At 44.5% G+C, this 19,432-nt stretch overlaps 1 protein-coding gene across 1 annotated transcript in view; it reads left to right on the plus strand.

Moving 5' to 3' along the window:
* The first annotated feature begins 389 nt into the window (after positions 1–389).
* Positions 390–19,432, plus strand: part of mettl24 (methyltransferase like 24) — a 35,864-nt gene continuing 16,821 nt past the window's right edge. The window contains exon 1 of the mRNA XM_073492871.1: positions 390–772. Coding sequence (XP_073348972.1) covers positions 464–772 — 309 coding nt within the window. The 5' untranslated portion in view covers positions 390–463. The remainder of the gene's footprint in view (positions 773–19,432) is intronic.

Below are 19,432 nucleotides of genomic sequence, written 5' to 3' on the forward strand. Positions count from 1 at the left end.
GCAAATTAAAGGGGCGTGTGTGTTTGGGGGAAAAAGGGGGACTTGAGAGAGTGTGAGGAGGGAGTTCCCGAAGTTTTTCAAAGAGGGCGGCACACATTGTACTTGTGAAACTGTTTGCAGAGCCCAGTGACACATGCACAAAACCATTCGGAGTTAAGATGCAGGCACACACATGTGGGTCGGTTTGTGAACGGACATGTTCGTGGTTCATTAACTCAAGACTGCTGGTCTGATGTTGGACTTTGGACCTGAGGGGAATGAGAGAAGAGATAGAGAAGAGAAGAGAAGAGAAGAGAAGAGAAGAGAAGAGAAGAGAAGAGAAGAGAAGAGAAGAGAAGAGAAGAGAAGAGGTCTTTGAGGAGGAGGAGGAGAAGAATGGGATAGAAGAGGCAAAGGGCAAAGCAACCATTCTCACAGCAGCTGGGATGATGGACTGAGGACAGACGAGGGGACAAACTAGCAGATGGACATGGGCAGAGAGCGACTCACCCTGGGACTGCTGCTGCGTTTGGGCATCCTTCTCACCGCTGTGTGTGTGTGCGTTCACGTTTACCTGGAGACGTCTTGGCGGGGAGCACCTGCAGCTCTGACACTGGGACATCCCACCCAGCCCAGTCGAACCAAACAGGTCTCTGCAGCGGACGCAGGACAGGAGCAGGACAGGAGCGTTAAAAGGAGAATCTCTTACGTTCGAACACTAAAGAAGGAAGCCAGGAAGAGGGATGAAGACCCCGCTTCACCCTGCTGCCTACCTCGCCGCCCGCACAGAAAGGTATGTTTAATATTCCTGGAACTTCTCGGTCTTTAATTGCTGCGATTAGGAAGTCTTGTAAGTTTATCTGATCCTGAGTCAGTGTAGCAGGAGACAGACAGAGCGGCTCAATGAGGAGCTCTCACTCCATCTCTGTGAGTCACTGGCTTAAAGCTCAGTAATCCCAGGAGAGTGATGGAGGAAGAACAGGCAGCAGAATCAATGCGTGTTCAATAAGCGCCTCAGAAAAAAAGCTTTGAAGTTGCAGAAGAGAGTTTGTGTCGCAGCGGTACAAAACCGCCTGCGTTTTATTTCCTTCATGATAAATATACTTAATCTAAACAGGTGTAGGTTTCACCCAAACTGCAAATCACACTCGCACACGCTCCCCCTGTGGCTGTTTTGTATCGAATCTATACAAAGTCAACTAACTCTTAGCAAAGGGAAGCATTCAGATGCAGTGCGTATTGGAGCAAACAAAGCTATTCACACACATGCAACACACTCCAGAGGCTTGACCCTTGACCTGTGGAGGGTGTGTTAAAGCGCCGGCTTAACAAACTCCCACTTCCCTCTTTCTGTGTCTCCTCGTGCCTTTTTTTATTTTTGCTACTTCTTTCATTCATCTCAGCTCTTTGCTCTCGTTTGATCTCTCCATCCATCATCGATCATCCATCCATCACCCTTTTGTTCCCTTCCGACAAACACACAACAAATCTCTCCTTAATCTCGCTTCCTTCTCTCCTCCGGTCCCCCCTTTTTGTCTTCCCCTCTGCTGAGCTTCGTCTTTCTGTTACTTTGGGGTGAGAAATTCTTGTTCGCTTTTGTCTTTAAATCTTTAATGAGCTAAACCAACTAGAGACTGAGGAGCAACCACGCTGACTTTTAAATGGCATGAAAATCACCGCAGGGCTATTATGCCACACGGAGAGACGGGCACTCGTGCGCCATCAATTTTACATACCACCACATGCTCCCTGCTTCTTAACACAGAAATGTGTCACATACGATGCCCTGGAGGGGCCCTGATGAAAACTCTGTGTCATATGCTCCTGCCGTTTAACTCCTCTTCTTAACACCTCTTCCTGCTTTTATCTCGCTTTGGGTTCCCATCTCCAAGATCACTGTTGCTCTTCTTGCTCTGTCATGTTGCCTTGTACCCAAGTTCTTCGCGCTCTCATCCTCCCTCATGCCGTTTCATCGCTCTTGTCTGTCTCAATTTAAAACTTCAGTCTCGCCTCCCACTTCTAACCCATATTTCTCTTAGTCTTTCCCCCCCTCCTCCCGTTTTCTCTTTCCTGCTCGCTGTGCATATTCAATGCGTCGCAGATGAAATAATGGGCTGGAAGGCAGGACCGCTGCTCTGCTAGGAAGATGACAAGGACGCCTCCAGTGACCGTGATGAATAGCAATGGAGGAACTTAAGAGTCAATTCCTATAGAAGCTCAGTCATTAGTGGCCAAGATGAAAAAAAATATCCTTTTCCTGTTTTCCTCAAATGCTTCCAGTGCAGCTTTGTACAGTGCTCATGCCACTGATTAAAGAATGTCTGTGTTCAATCAATGGTTTTGTTAAGAATAGCCTGAGCTGGTGTTGAAGGTAGGGAAGGTGATTAGGAGAAAGATAGTTGATTGTTGAGTCTCATTCCCAGGTCGTTAAATACTGACGCTTTGGGACAATATTGAGCCTGAACTTCTAACCCAAAGCATTTGATTTGACGACCTGGGAATGAGACTCAATCAGCAACTATCAACTATCTTTCTCCAGAATCGCCTTCCCTACCTTCAACACCTTTAACTGAGTGTAAAACAACCCAATCGTCGGAATAAATGTTGGCAATGTACATTTCTGCAAACCACTGACATGAAACTGAAAAATGAAATTTCTCTATGATGCTGCTGAATCTTCAATTTTATCTTCTGGTTAAGTTTATTTGGTAAGGGTTAGGACAACATTAAAGGGACAATACACCCCTATATCTACAATATTAATGAGGTAATAATACAAACTCAGAAATCTTATTTTTCCATAACTGAACAAACAAACTGTTCTCAGAGGAAAATAAGCTTCCCAGAACACTGTTTGAAGCTAGAAAGGTGGCAGGGTCCGCCAAAAGTAAACAAAGTAAAACAGTATGAAACTGTGTTGTCCTTTAAGGTCAGTTTGTTTATTCAGATTATTCAGTTGTTAAAACAAAGAGAGGTTGTTTATTTAGTTTGTTAAAGCATAGGAAAAAAATCAGGCAATGAAGATCTTTCTCTTCTGATTAAAATTTCATCCTCCAAACTACGGAGTGCACCTTTAAGTTTTGGCTTAAAATACCTGTTTTGGTTGCCACAAACACGGCTGAAGATGTCCCAAGTTCTCGTTGAAAACACCCGGTTTTATTGCAACAAACATGGCTGGAAAAGTGTCCTGAAAAATATCGAGTGGTTTCACACTTACAAATGTTGAAACACAGTCTCGAACTGCAGTCTCTGGCTTTACATATTGACCATAAGTCCGTAGTTTGCAGGACGTTAACTGACAACATTTTATCCTCGCAACCGGGTTGGTGTAAAGCTTGTGCCATTTAAAAGTGATGACATCAGTTTAGGGACAAAAGTAATCATACAGTCTGAAACATAACATTTAGTGTTATTTTGTATTTCAGTTACCCTGCAATAATGTTTGGCACATGAGCTAAAGTCATATAACTGTTTCTGCTGTCAGCAGACTGTGGAAAGACTCAACACATCTATAGTCAGCTATTAAACCAACAAGTCATCTTTGATTAGATAATTGGTTGTATGCGAGTTATCATTGAAATGATTTCAATGCAAATATCTCAATAGTATTACATTGTAATGACCTCAAGTTTAACTGTGGGAGAGGTTAGCGAAGGAAGACGGGATGCAGAATACGAGGAGTCTGTTTGTCAATCTTTTATTGCCTAATATGGGAGCTGTTGATCGTGACGGAGAGCTGGAGGTCAAAAGAGCAAACAAACAAGCACGGGCACTTCAACACAAACGTACGCTGCCAACATTTATTGTGGCGGTCGGGTTGCAGCGAGATATATGAAGTTATTGTCTTTATCTTCATTTTTAGCAACAAGTGATGTTGCACCCATCTATGTATTGATGGCCCTTGTTTCTCATATTAGCGCGGAAAAGATCTGAACTACATAATGTTTTATAATCCATCAGTTTATCTGAGGCAAACACTAAAATCATCATCCGTACCGAGGATGGAGACACGCTATATCTACTTCTTACAAATTAGAGTTGTCAAATATTTATAGCATTATATGTGGAGTTTTATTTGCGTCTCAATCCTGATTCAGACACAAATAAACCTCTGCAGCTGTCTTGTTGACGGCTCCGATGCCACCCGACTGCATCACTTCAGTAAATTATATTTCACTTTCGCGTCACCTGGCTGACTGACGCCATTTTTTTAATGCATATCAACGACTACAAGGTGACGCAGCTTCAGAAGCGCAATAAAAGCTCCTCTGTTATCTTCGCTGCGGTTTGAAAATGCCGACAAAGTTGAGGATTTTTGAGCTTTGAGGCTTTGTCTGAGCAAAATGAGGCGAAAAACATCATTCAGAAAAAAGGCAAAGCTCTTTTCAAAACTCATTCAGGAAGCTGCGGCGCAGATAGGTGACAGCGCAGACTGTTGCTGACAAATTCCCTCTCCTTTAATAATGTGTGTGTGTGTTTGAGAGAGAGTGTGCATGTGTGACGGAGACAGCCTTAGGGTCTGTTTTAGTAATAACCAATCTAAAGGAAATCTAATCTCTTAGCTGTCAGGCATCCACATAAATACACTCTCACACACACATCCTCTTTAATCATTTACCTCTTGCGGGCTTTCTTCCCCGCTGGGAAAAGAGGAGGGGGGGTTAGTTTGTAAATTACCGGCAGACATGAAATATGTCGGACCGAACAACAGCAGCGGGGATGAAGGGAGAGGAACGAGAGACGCAGACGGAGAGAGAGAGAGAAAGGCAGAGGAGAGCAGACACGTCGTAGCACTGATGACTCAGCCTCCTGACTTTAACACTACAATAAACAGACTACTGCCCTTAGGTCACAGTGACGCACACACACACACATGCACATACACGCACACACACACAATCCATTCAAACTCCAACGCACTTCTGTCTCTCGAGCCGAAAACTGAAAAGCTTTGAAAAAGACAAGTAGCTGCCGGCAGCGCAAAAAGAGTCACCAGAAGTCACAGGATGACGCCGTATGCTTATTTGCATGACTATGCTTCCCACACTCAGACAGGAAGTGCACCTGTTACCCTGGTTGGATAACAGGAGCGTGTATCCCCCAATGCATATTCTAAATCATTTCTACATTAGGGATAAGTATCTTTACAAAACGCAAAGTCTCCAGCCATGTTAGCAGCTGTGTGAGGCTGTATTTGGGCACGTCTGCATGCTATCGTGTTTACAGGGACAATGCTAATATTCCCGTGAAGCACTGAGGTGTTTGAGCTGTACCTTTGCACTGTGCAGCTCATAAAGTACAGCTAAAGGTACTGGTGGGTTTCATCTTATCCAAATCAAGGGTCCGGCATGTTGTAGAGATTGTAATGTCCTCTGAGAAAAACCTGACCTGATGATTCTGGCCTATATACATAGGCTTGACTGGACTGAGGATCATTACCCCAGAATCCTTGTGTTGTTTTAATGTTATGGAACTTCCTGCTTCCCATCTCAGAGCCTTCAAGGAGCGGAGACGTGTAGCCGATATAATGACGTGACATCGAGCAACCTAAGTGTCTCATTACTCTTCATACAGTCAAAACAACGTGAAAGTGGGAAACTTTCCTCCGCGGCCTTGGAGGAGGATATTGCTGCTGCTTTAAGAGCAATATTTGAGACGGGGCTTTTCTTAAACTTGAGACGGCACGTTCACAGAGGTCCAACTGCTTCCAATCAAGAATGAGAACATTTAAATTCGGTGCAAAAAGTATTTCTTTCCTTTTACTTTTCCCGAAAACGATATGTTCAGCAGCTTGGAGGTCATTTTTTTGCCTTTTTGTCTCCTACTATCGAAAGAAGCTCAGCACCAACACCTTTGAATAAATGTAAAAATGAATCATTGATGCTAAGCTGCTACTATATATATATATCTCCACATCCGCATCCCATTTCACTTTGAACCTACAGTACAGCGAGTGGTGTGAGCGCTGCCTGCGCAGCTCCTCTACAGCATCGCTCCCGAGATTTCTCCCAGACAGGCCCGGCTGTCACTCACGTGTCACATGCGCTCAAGCTCAAAGCCTATAGGCAAGGCAGCGCGTAGATCACAACAGAGAAGCAAAGTGGAATCATGCGTGCTTTCAGACAGGCCTCCCAGTTTGAGGAGGCCTCATAACATGAAACGCAAAAGACAGCCCGCTGGAACGATCATCCAGCGATGTGAAGATGACGGAAAGGTAATCTGTGCAACCCCCGTGCAATAGCAGCCATACAGGGGGAGACAGCAAGTACTGATGTTTACTATCTTCTTAATATTGGTATTACATAAATAGTGAGTCAACTCTAAAAAGAGACTTGATACTTCTGATTATGTTAATTGAATACACCCAAAAAATCAGCAACACAACTGAGAATCTTACACTCTAATTCAATCATTTCTTTTAATTAGACGGGACTTGAGTTCATTTATCCGCGAGGCAACTATTAATTACTTTAGTTCAAATAAGCATCAGTCTGATTCCAAATTAATACTTCGCTCCTGAACGTTAATTAGTTCAGTGCCGGGATAAAGCGAGAACAGTAAAGGCCACTTCGGTGCCGTCTGCGCCGACCGCTGCCAGCCACTTTTGGGCCCCCGGTGGAATTTATAATGCAGAAACCCGGTGACCTTAGTCGTGTCTCGGAAAGCTGAACGACTTTGGCTCAGCAGAGGGAGAGAGAGAGAGAGAGAGAGAGAGAGAGGGGCTTTTAGAAAAGAATGAGAGAGGGTTGACTTCTGTAATCCCAAAGGTGTGACTGGAGTCAGTTCTCAGGCATCTTTAACCTCCAGCCGGGGCATCTGGGGGAACGGGGGAGTCACAAGGAATCAACGGCTGGGAGGCTGACATGTCACCTGGGTCACACTCCGGTCCGTGTTCAGGAGCCAAGAATTCCATCCGCTGAGAACAGTGCCAAGTGCTGTTATATATATAGACCCAACACAGTTTCTACAAGACCATGGAAATTCACAGCTTTTTTTAAAGGCAAACTATGCAGGATGTGTCAGTTGCTGTTGATGCTTTTGGTTGGCCACCAACCCAAAGTGTTTTTCGGAAGATCCTGCACAGTTTACCTTTTAAGCAAAATATCCTCGTGTATAAGCACTGCATGGTTGGATGTGCTTCTCTTGAGTCACTGAATTGCCAAAAATGTAATTATAAAGAGAGCCAGAGATCAACCTGAATGCAAATACTGATGAAAAGGTTATTACTTATTACTTCAAGGCTTAAAGGAATGGTTCAGCCCTTTGGGAAATATGCTTACTTGCTTTTTTGCTGCTGAGAATTAAATTAGATGAACGACACTATGTCAGGGGCGCCCCTAGAAATTTTTCATAGGGGGGGCCACTGAAAATCTTGGGGTGGCCAACAAGAGGGCGGAGTTCTGGGGTCTAAAGTGACTGGTTGGCTATGCATTTCTTATTTTGAGCTTGTCTTCATTTTTAATGTATAGTAAATAAATAATAGTATACCTAAAAATGTCAGATACAAGTATTTCATGTGTACAGTACTCATTACTGACAAGCATGTTTTGCAACTCACAAGGGGAGAGGGGGACGCTTGTGATGAGGGCGAAAGTTAGCTTAGCTTAGCACAAAGACTGGAAACGAAGGGGAAATGGCTTTCCTGGCTACACCGAAAGCAACATCAGTATCTTTTACTTCAGGATCTCAGGCGCCTTGAATGCAGCTTAAGTAAAATTAAATCAACATGTTTCTACATACGAGCCCTTTGAGTTCCTCCGTTTTCTGGATCGTATGACTGCAGTGACTTTGCATCGTTCTTTATGCACACGCCAACCACCCGTGAGAAGTAAACAGCTCTCGCAGGCTCACAGCTTTGCTTGCTCAATGCGAGATTAGTATTCCAAATCCAAACAAAGAAAACGGGCCAGCTTTTTGCCAAGTTATGGAGGGAAGAAGCACAAAGGGACCTTTCAGATCATCAATCACTCCCTACTAGGGAAGTGCCATGAGTTAGGATTTATACACGTTTTGAACAAGAGCTGAGAGGATATTATTACTTTTATTGTGTCATAAGTAGAAAAAATATGGATCCCAATCAAACTCTGTGATTCAAAACTTAGATAAAAGCCAGAGGGGAGAGTTTTAGACCCTTTAAGCTCGTGATCCAGACATTTACATACAGATCCGTACGAACGCCGCCTCGGACGAGATGATCGAAACCACATGTTTCAGTGGAAAAACAGAAGCCACTCAATGCACTTTATGTTATTGACTGAACAAACAGTGGGCCTGTTGTGTGCGCCGACTTGTGACAGACAAAGACTCCCACTGGAGGGAGGAAAAGTCAGTGTCAAACTGTCAAGTCCAGAGTCATGATCGCACAATACTCCCCTCAGACATGGACGCCTTGTCTGGAACATTCCTCAAAGTTCTCAGCCTCCCTCCCGGCTGATATGAATGAGTGCATTGACCTCTGAAAAAGAGACGCCCTCGCTTCCCATCTTTGCCGTGCCCCGTCCACAGATCATGAATACCTGCTTCTTGCAAACGGCACTTTGCGCCTCCCCTAAGGTTTGTTTGTGTAGCGGAAACCCAGAACGTGCATGTGTCTGGTTACAAAGACAACAGACGCCACTTAGCACCCCCCGAAAGCGACAAGGACCGTGCCGGTGAACCTTGAGAACGATCGTGTGACGAGCTTCTTGTTGGCCTTGTTTAAAAAACCAAGTTTGGAAAGAACATTTCTGCATCTCTGTCTCTAACTCTCACTTTGTTTTTGATAGCTGATACTGAAAGATAATGAGGCTGGAAAACATATGGAGAGGAGGGGAGATGAAATTAGGAACACAAGCTGAGTGATTATAGAGACGCCACTGCTCAGTAATAACGCTGGCAGGACTCTAATCTCGCAAAACAACCATGAACGTAGTCAATTACGCGGTGTCGAGGCTAGAAATATACATCTCCCCTGCCATTTCTTCTCATCTTTTATATTCGGTGATCATTTATGTGTTCGAAACAAACAGACAAACTGGTGGCCAGGAAGAAAAAGTACCGTGATGAGTGGAGAGAGAGAATATAACCAGCCCAATCTCGCTGTCACTCTCTCTGTTTTTTCCATCTCAGGAAGTAAATGTCATATGGTGCTCAGCGTGCTCCCTCTGCTCTTCACAACTAGACATCAAACACAGATCTCGGATCTGGGATGAAGTCCAGGAAGACAGGCGCACACTTGCACGGATAGACTCACACACTCAGACACACACACACACACAGGTTTTAACTGCAAGCCTGCTAACAATAAGACCCCATCTGTCTGTTGTGACGCCGGCCAAGAAGCCCTGATTCAAACCCGACATGATCAAAATAGACAACAATGCATCTAAGGCGGTGTCCGTCACCTTTTGGAGAAGCTGCCTCTTTCACACAACCATTTCGGTTCATGTTGCGATGAGCGGCAGCGTTCGTGTGTGTGTGTGTGTGTGTGTGACGGAGAAAGATGATGTATTTTCTGCTTAAAGCAGCTGTTAGTTGTTCTGAGAGTTAACTGGAAACCGCACATGACTGATGGAAATCTATCAAACCAAGCCACACACAGCTGCCTTATCTTTTAAAAACCCTCGCATAATCTATGTAGGCCATTAACAACAGTAATTTCCTACTCGGGCTTTGAATGACATCATCTTTGCAGCAAAGCTACACAGATGTGTGTGTTACTGTGGTTCCCTCAGCCGCATGCATACCACGTATGTGTAATACCTTGTTTTAGATGATAGCTGCAATCTGCACAGCCCAAAGGCTATAGATAACGCCTCGTATCCACAGTTTTATTTTGCGTTTGTAATTATGGATGTGGATTATGGATATGGATGAATCTGCTGTTTTTATACGTACATGCAGCAGCATTGAGACAAAAATGGGACCAGTAATGCTAGCGACAAATATGTGGGGAGAGTGGCCTGCCTGTGTAGCCAGTTCTAAGAAATGCTACCGCTATGCGTGCACACTATATGTTAGACGGCTGTGTTACACAGCTAGCATGCTAAGCTAAATGTGCCATCAAACTTTTCACTGAGAAAAACATTTATAAATAGTGCTGTATTACATTCATCAATCCGCTAGCCAATTCATTGTTATGCTACTTTCCTGGGATCTGTCGCAAAACGTAACATTTTTTTAACATAATTTTCATATTCTGACCTTTCCTGTCTGAATGAATGGACATCCGGTTGACTGGCACACATACACAGAGCAAGACTTTGCAATTAAATGTCTTTCCATCACACCCTTTTGCATAAATGTCTGTTTTTGTTTACCCTCTCTAGTCAATGTAAAGACATTATTGGAAGGAGCGGCAATAAACAGCGCGAGAGCTGGAAGCTGTTTATTTCGTGCCACTGAAAGGAGCAGCGCTGATTGCTTTGCATTTATTTAGCTTTTTTTTTTTTAGGTTTCGGCCTTGCCACTTGAAGGAAACTACCTCGTCTCCACCATTATCTGATGAATATGTTTCATTCGGCTCATAAAGCGTCCTCTTATCTGTCATTTAGCTCCCTGTCACGCTACTCCTTATTAAGCTGAAAGCGGCAAAAGACTGATAAGGTGTGCAGGATAGCATATTGAGGGGGAAAATGCAACTCTGCACTGGTTAGACGGTTAAGAGCTGCTCGCAGATCAGCTGTGATTTAAGCTCGATGGACACAAAGTGAGGCTGCCATGTAGGCAACGGCACAAATTGCTGAGTGCAAATGGGCGCGTGCTTCGATCAGCTTTGATTTACGGCACTCGGGCAGATAGTGCTACTGCCAAGTAGTCTGCAGGATGGAGAATGAGCCTGTGTGTGTGTGAGTGTGTGTGTGTGGTGTAATGTAGCACATTGTGTGGAGCGTGCATGCAAAACACCAATGTCAAAAAATATTAAGCGGTTTTAATTCAACTGCAGCCGAGAACTAAAAACATTTCTGGGATTGTTTCAGTCGTTTTTTCCAACTTTCTCTCTTTCTCATCTAAAGCGCACACACACACACACACACACAGACACACACATACAGTGTCTCTCCTGCAGCAAATGCATCCCAGATGTTTTGTTCGGCTTCTCCTACTATGGAAGAACAATCTCTTCATCCTCCATCTGTGCCTCCACCTTCTCTGCCTCCCCCTGCTCATATATCGCTCCACTCCAGCATCGCTCCGCCTTCGAGACGCGAGGCTGAACTCTTCTGAGATTACCGCCTTTATTAAAAAAGATCAGCGTAATCCTCCTGCTGTAATTCTGTTATACCCTCCCTGTCTCTCACTGTACTCCGTCTCACTGGCAGTGAGCTGGGATTGTCCGGTGAGCCCGAGGAATGGAGACGACGCTGCAGGAAGTGGAGACAGCCGGGTCCGGCCCGACCGCCTGTCTCCCCATCTCCCAGATTAATCAGAACGATAGAGCTTAGTGAGACGGACTCGTTCTGATTATTGTATCATATACTGATATAACAGTTTTATGTTGTGACATTGTGTTCATGGTCCGGTTAGGTTTAGGCGCAGAAAGATCACCTGGTTCTGTCTCCACAAACATGGCTGAAATTGTCACAACGTCTCGTTAAAATGACCCGGTTTTCAGCTCCTGATGTTCCAGCAAAAATGTCCGCTTTTGTCTCTACAAACGCGGCTGCAAATTGTCCCGAGGCCAACATTTTTATCCGCCATGACTGGGCTGGATGGCTTTCACTTTTTACAACTTCAGCCTCCTCAAAGGATAAAGATAATGATATTCCATATTTCCCTTATTGTCAACAAATGCCAGAATAAGACCCAAACCAACAATGAATTGATCCTACTAACAGGTATTCTTTGTGTTGCCGAAGCCTGATATAGCGTGGTATTCCATAGAGCTCCATTGTTGTGCAAAAACTGTTAAAAACACATCAATTAACCAAACTGCTGCATCGGGTAACCTGCTGCTTCATTACGATGAACGTGGGCATCGTAGTTTAATGCGAGCGGATACTATTCTGCGTGCGTTAATGCTCACCAGTGTACCGAATGTGTCTCGGCGCGCAGATGAAAATAGCCCGAACAAATGCACCTTTCCCTCCGGTTTGACTAACGTTTGCTGAAGCGCTCGGCCGTTCGAGGAGATTACCGATCCTTTTTTCAGGAGATGAAACTACTGTATGTGTGAGCCGTCTAATAGATGAACGACTTCAGTGGGGATGAACGCTGCCAGGCTGACTGTCGGAAAGTATTTGGAGACGGAAAAACACATTCTTCTCTTTTGCCTTTTCATGGTTGACAGTCAGGGAAAAATAGAGAGTAACAGGCTCCCTATCCTTTAATGGTGTGTGGGTGGTGAGAAAATTGAGACTTTTGTGGAGAGCTTCTTTCTTTTTCGTCTCCGGGAGCAAACCTCAAACTACTGGTCAATGGCAGGAAGTGCCTCGTTTCATCTTTCACAGAGAATACCACGAAGAAATGTGCAGCAGGAGGTGATACAGTTAACATTTCCGTACGCGGCCACAGCTGGTTGTTCATCAGACGCTGTAAGACGATGAGTGATAGCCTTTAAGACTGAGTGTAACTGTAAGGAGGATCTGGGTAATTTCATACCCTGGAAGCTTTGTTGGCTTCATGCGCCACTGAGCCGCTTTTATAGGAATACGAATGGGGCTCCACCTCCAAAGCTGTATCTAGATTTTAATTGTGAAATCCATGATTTATCACTTCCACAATGAGTTTTGGAGGCCTGGAGGAGGACGTCTTCCTATTCCTTCAGTTTCTGTTGACGATGTTAGTTATTTTTTAAAACTACATAGTGCACCTTTAACTATTAGGTGAAATATCTGATAATCTGTCCGTCGTTTAAAGGTAAAACAATTAATTCAAGTAATTTCCTTATAAAAAACGACTTCTTTCTTTTGTCTTTACTATAATAACAGCATTTTGTTTTTGCTACATGGCAGCAAATCTCAAGATTCACAACCAAAGCACAACATCTTTCTAATTTTAATCTTTCCCTGGAGCGCAGCTCCTAGAAACCAGAGGGAGTCTAATGTGAATCAACCACCAGCTGTTTCATTAAACCCCTATCTGCCCACGCGTCCATCCCGTGTCCTGACCTTCATCTGGCAGAGAGGCACTGTTGAGTTTTGACCCGAGCTGTCGGGGAAACACAGCCTGTCAGAGAGCACTTCCTAACTTCAAGACGATCCGTGGTGTTAGAAAAAGAAATTATCCCACACGCCGTCGAACTGAAAGCTTTGACCTCTGACCCCCACAGCTTGGTGGTGTTTCTCCGAAGCACCTGGACGCCGAAAACTAAGCAGCAGGTCTGACAGTCTGGCTGTTTACCAAGAGATGGGGCTGACTTGGCAGCGCTCCTTCTTTCGCCTTATGGTTTTCAAATGGGCGGCTCACCTGTGGCTGGCTCCTCTGTGATATCTGATACGCCAGGGGCAATTTGTTTACCCGAGCGCTGATCGTGCCCTCTCGGACATCGATCCTTACATATCGACTCTGTTTATTCTCGGTGCAAAATCCATACCCAGCTCTTCCAGTGAGGTATACGTCCGTTCTCGAGTCCATCTCCTCCCCCCACCCCCTCCTCCACCTCCTACATCTCCCTTCTTCTCACCCGCCTTCATTGTTCTGGCAGACAGTCTTGTTTTATCCAGTCATCTCTTGTTCACCCATCCATCCCTTTTCTCCCCGGGGGATTATTCACGCTCGGCCTGGCTGCTAACACCTCTCTCACACCAAGCTGAGAGGCGCAGATCCACCAACACACCCAGCTCGATAGAGACACGCAGGCCATGCAGAAAGGCCCACCATAACAGAGCGGTCAGAGGAAAGGGTGAGGATGTTATAAAAACATCCTTTTTATATCCCTTAGTAATAAAATGCCGCAAGGTCTGTTGGATTATCCTGAGTAACCGTGTCATGATGTTTCTAGAGAGACATTTCTGTTGAGTCTTGTCGCTTTGAGCACCACAAGCTGAGCACCGTCTGGTTCCAATGAGAGCCGACATCTCTACGATCAATACCCTCAAAAACTCCACCGAAACAACCTCGACGGATGAAAAGCATTCGATGAAGAATTCCACCGATGGTTCATCTGCTTTCAGTGATCACATTTCGGCAGACAGTTCAACCCATGTCAATCCTTACGCCTCGCACAGACCCTTTCTCAAAACCTCAAACCGCCGCTCTGCACCGCAGCGATCGCCAGCAACTTCCAGCGCTCGCACTTCAGCCAAAACTTTCGGTTGGCCTCAGCTCTCAGTTCAAAAGACTTGAAAGGCAGCGTTTTCTTTTCCTCGCCCGCACTTCAAACCACCACTCCGGCTCAATTTATCAGTTACTTTTTTAACGATATTTCAACCCCCGTCAGTTGCCCCCGTCTTTAACTCTGTCCGACGCTTTCCCCGTAACTGATCATTTCACTCAGTCCTCACGCGTGAGCTAAAACTTCGACTTCTTTCACAGTGAAAGAAGTGCAAATTTTTTGCGCAGCAAGCACACATACATTTTCTTTGGGAAGGAAAAAAAAAAAAGTTGCCTCAGCGCTTGATGTTGAATTTCAAGTTTCCAACTCTTTTCAGCACTTTCATGTCATCTGACTTCACTCGGTGCTCGCAGGAAGACGCTACAGGGGAATAGAGTGAAACAAGTAACCAGTAGATCTCACCGTGACTTCTCCAGGGGATTACTTTTGTTTGATTGTTTTAAAAGTTTCCCTGAATTTTAGTTTCCCCTCAGGAATGGGTTAAGAAGATATGAGTTAGTAGCAGCCTACAGCACCTAATAATAGGTTCGGCAGGCCGTTATCATCTATTTAAATGGCTTATCAGCGACGGGAACACAGAAGACTCGCCGGTAAAGATGAAATCAGCTGATAAACATCAGTAACTATGAACTCATTTGCATAAAAATATGGCCGATAAAGCCGGGTTCGAAATGCTTGATTTATTTTATTGACGTATTAGAATGAAGGTTTTGCAGATGAAATTTTGGATATTTCTTGAAATCACTCCATAAATCATTAAATACGCCTCAACACCCATCAAAACACATATTTTTTTGCTCTGTTTTTAGGAGTCAAAACATATAAATCAGGCTATGAATGATATATGAGAAAACCCCTGTGAAAACCTTCAGAATATAGACTGAAATTGTTGGTGTTTGTGAGCTACTGCAGTGTAGAGTGCGAATATGAGAAAAATATTTTTTAACAGCTTATAGAGATGTGTATATAGACAAGAAGTGGTGAATACAGTTACAACTTATACAGTATAAATCACTTATATCACCATGAAACTTAGTCGATTGCTCACATGGAGACAAGTGACTATGATTTTTATGTTAAATATGCAAACAAAGCCATCAGATTGAATACGCAGAGTAGAACTCTGTAGCAGAGCAACATCAGAGTGTGTATTTTGGATGTTTTCTTTCCACTAGTTTGAAAAAAGATGTGTTTTGTTACGACTTGAGGCAAAAATATAGTGCAAAACACCAAGGCGAGGCAGGATAGGGAACAAAACGCGAGCTTTATTAACAAAAAGCAGACTGTTTTCAGACGAAGAGAAAGAGAGAATCCCCAAAACACACAGTAGAAAACATAAAAGCTAAAACAAAGTAAGAACCAAGAGGAGCAAAAACCAGAAACATACCGTGGGGTAACACAGGAAGACAATGGACCGGGCTCAGGTGGAACTGACAAAGAGGGAGCACACAGACTATAGACACACACACACGAGGGCTGGTTAATTAACGAAACAATGGGAGGAAATGAAAAGCAAAACATGACACGTGAGGGTACAACTTCAAAATAAAACAGGAAACCACAGGTGCACAACCAGAATCGTGACATGTTATGGAGCACTGGTGGCTCTTGGATGTCCTTATGGTAGATAAAGCATGATTAAGTGTCCTGTAGCGTGCCCGATGTTATCATATTAGCTTCATCCATACTTCCCATCATCCATCCTTCCAGCCGTGTCAAGTCAACTACCTGAAATGCTCCTGCTGAGGACGTAGTTATTCCTAACGTCGTGGGATTAGGGTCTAAACAGCTGATGCTCGACAGTTGTGAGCGATGTTCTGTGTGTTTGTTATTAACACTGCTTACCTCTGCTGTCCCCGAGGTGCTGATGACTTGTCGGTGCTTGACTGAACATGGGGGCTTAGCAGTAATCTCATCAGCGCTCGGTGATGATTCAGCAGTTAGTGAGAGCTCGTAGGCACATACGGTGTAAAATGTGACTTCAAATAGACACTCAGTTTCAGTGCGGGTGAAAAAGCATGTCGTTAGATAAAAGTCAGATTCTTTTTTTACTAAATAACTTCACAAGGAAAATAATTACAGCCCCGCGAGGAAAACAGACTTGGATTGAGAGCCTGAGTCGTACGAGTCAGCCTGACAACTCCGGGGCAACGCTGCTTTCCAGTAAAAGTCTTCAAACTACAATCCTTGGATGCGCCTCCTCCCTTTGGCAGAGTCTGACAGTATTTCCATTCCTTGTGCGTGCTTGTGTGTGCATTCAACCCTCCCCTCTTCCTTCTCCTCTCTTTCACCTCTCTGTTTTCTATTTAACCACACCTTATACACTGCAGACTGCCAGTGAGTCCATTGTCCCAGATATCTGCCCTATGATCAGTAGTCCTGTCCAAACCTGCACCGGGCTGATGTATGGGGCCTGATAGCTGAGCTTTGCAGGGAGGATTGAGGTCAGGGATGAGAAGGGCAGCTCGGAGAGAGAGAGAGAGAGAGAGAGAGCTCTGGGACGCGGCAAGGTGGATGTTATTCGTGTAAATAACAGTCTGTAGACTGATGTGCACTCTTTCTGTCTCTGTAAATCTTTTGCCTTTGGAGCAGCGTTGATCAAAACTGGTGTTTCTTTTCTCTCCGGCCTCTGCGAGAGTTTCCTGCTGTCATCCTGCTGAACAAAAATTTTATGTTGAAATTGAACAGCAGAGTCTTTTCCTGAGGCTAGCCAGAGGTGAAAATCGGAAGAAAGACATCACACTTAATACTGACCGAATCATTTCAGGGTTTTTTTGCTCTGTAATAAGTGAAGAATCTCTATAGTGTGGAGTAAGCAGTAAGATGGTAAATATGGTACATGAATGTGCCAAGACAAATACAAAAGATAACTATGAACAAATGTAGTTCTGTTATTTCAATGTTGACTTGCTCCCTATCTTTGTAACAACCGGAAACCAACTGGACTCAAATGCACGACACCAGCCAGTTCTTAAAATTCAAAACTCTCCTTACTTTTCATAGCAAAACTAGGTTGGCACACAGGATATCAGTCATGCGAAGCCTGGCAAACAAATCCGACAAGGAGTGGGCTAAAGGCAGAAACTGGATCAGGCGGTAGTCACATAACACGATGGAAGTTACACCGGGGGACTCAGGCTGGAAACACACAACACGGTGGACAAAGGCCGGTCAGAAAACAGAGAGATGGGGAGACAAAAAGGGGAGGAGGTAATGACACACAGGTGTATACGCCAGAGCAGGACAGGTGAAGAAAAACATGACCCCAGGACACAGAGTGAGATTTTTGCAATTACTTCAAAAACAGTAGAGACGTCGGTCGAGGTTTATCTTTGGAGACTCAACCTCATATTGTAAGGTGGTTTGAGTTATATCTTGCTCTGTATCTCACCAGTACAGCAGTATCAGAGCCAACAGAGGCAAAAAGTTATTTTGTGGGTATTTTTAATGAACTTCCTGAAAAACAGTTTTAAAAATGTAGATGACTCATCCTGCTTTCGGAGAGACATACACCAATTTTGCATCCAGTACATGCTCTCTTAATTTTTAATGCACTGTAACCACATTTACTTGATGTTCTTCCCGTATTATAGAGCCATTACGAACCATGCTTGTTGTTTAATGCAGGCTGCAAGATGAAAATGGCCGCAATGTTAAGTAACAAGGAGATAAGTACTTTTTAAATTCTCCTCATCCCGATCACTTTGGTATCTCTTTAGTCTTTAGCATGTGTGAGTGTGTGTCTGCGGCCTATTCATGCCACAGGCGAATAAGGAAAAATCAAACTGCAGAAAACAATAGAGTTAGACTGAAACCCACAGGTGCACGTCAGTCACCCGATTCGTCCTGCAGGGTAATTACGTTGATCATGCATCACCGGTGCAATTATTTTAAACAGGCACTGAAAACAGAAGGAGAGGGTGAGAGAGATAGAGAAAAGGAGATGCAGCCAGATGAAGACGGAAAAAGGACAAGGAAATAGAGGGATGACATGATGGAGAGGGAGGAGGGGGAGAGTTGAGGCACGGCGAGCATTCAGATGTTTTGACACGCCGCAAATCGATTAAAGGCTGAATTGCAGACAGTGCGTCGTGTTGCGTGGATCCAGCTCTGTAGCCGTTAAAGGGGGTGGGACAGCTGATTCTCTCTGCTGGCAGGTTCCCCGATCTGCATCACTGGAGGAGGAAATGACACACATGGTGCTGTCATAGATAATGTATTAGCAGAGAGCTGTGAGTGTGTGTGTGTGTGTGTGTGTGTGTGCATGCTTTTAGATGATTATGTATCGGTACAAATAGTGCAGATGCATGTTTGTTTAAAGGTGCAATGTGTGAGAATGTTAGTTGATCATCAACGGACTGGATGTTATGCCGTCTATGTACTGTGTTGCAGAGATATCTACTGAAGTTAGCATGCTAACCAGCTAGCCCCCTCCCAAACTCGGGAGAAAACCTCCTGTCCTACCAGTGCAAACACAAGCAACGTGCTTTGCAGCCAGTTTTCAAAGTGGCCTCACCGTGTACTTACATCTTCATGTGACACCCAAAAATACATTTTCCCATAAGCTTACATTGTGGAGGAAGCCTCTGCAAAACAGTGGATACATGGTTTTGAGTTAGCCGGGTGCTAAACCAGAAGCTAGGCAGAGGCCTCTGGTGCGCACCCTCTATGGGTCGCACAACGTGGAAGATCCGGGTAATATCGTACCCGAGACGTCGAGCTTTTTAAGCTTCAAGTGCCACTGAGCAGCTTTCATAGGAATGAATGGTGTTATATCCAGGTCTCATTATACGTCCTAGGTCCAGACCGCTAGCTGCACAGATAACTGAGCTAACTAGCTAACGGCAGCTACAGTTAGCAGCAGTTTGCAGTTACTCTGGTGATATGATGTTCCCCATTTGTTTCGAGTGTGAATTCGACAGGTAGCCTGTTCGTTATACTGCACATATGATCGTGTGTGTGTGTGTGTGCATATGCCTGTATTACAAATCCCACAAAAACCACCGGCGGACACTCTTTCAGCAGCTAAAGTGCCCTCTAGGTGCCCTTTCAGTGGACATACTGTGGTGGTGGAGTCCTGTGGTGTTGAGCCTGCAAATGCAAAGCTCGAGGCAGAGGGAAAAGGAGTCGTGGAAACTTGGGAGTGAACTCCAACACAAGCTTATTTTCCTAAACAGACCTGATGTCACCACAGTGCCC

This window comes from Pagrus major, chromosome 22, assembly GCF_040436345.1.
Source record: "Pagrus major chromosome 22, Pma_NU_1.0".
Classification (NCBI taxonomy): Eukaryota; Metazoa; Chordata; class Actinopteri; order Spariformes; family Sparidae; genus Pagrus; species Pagrus major.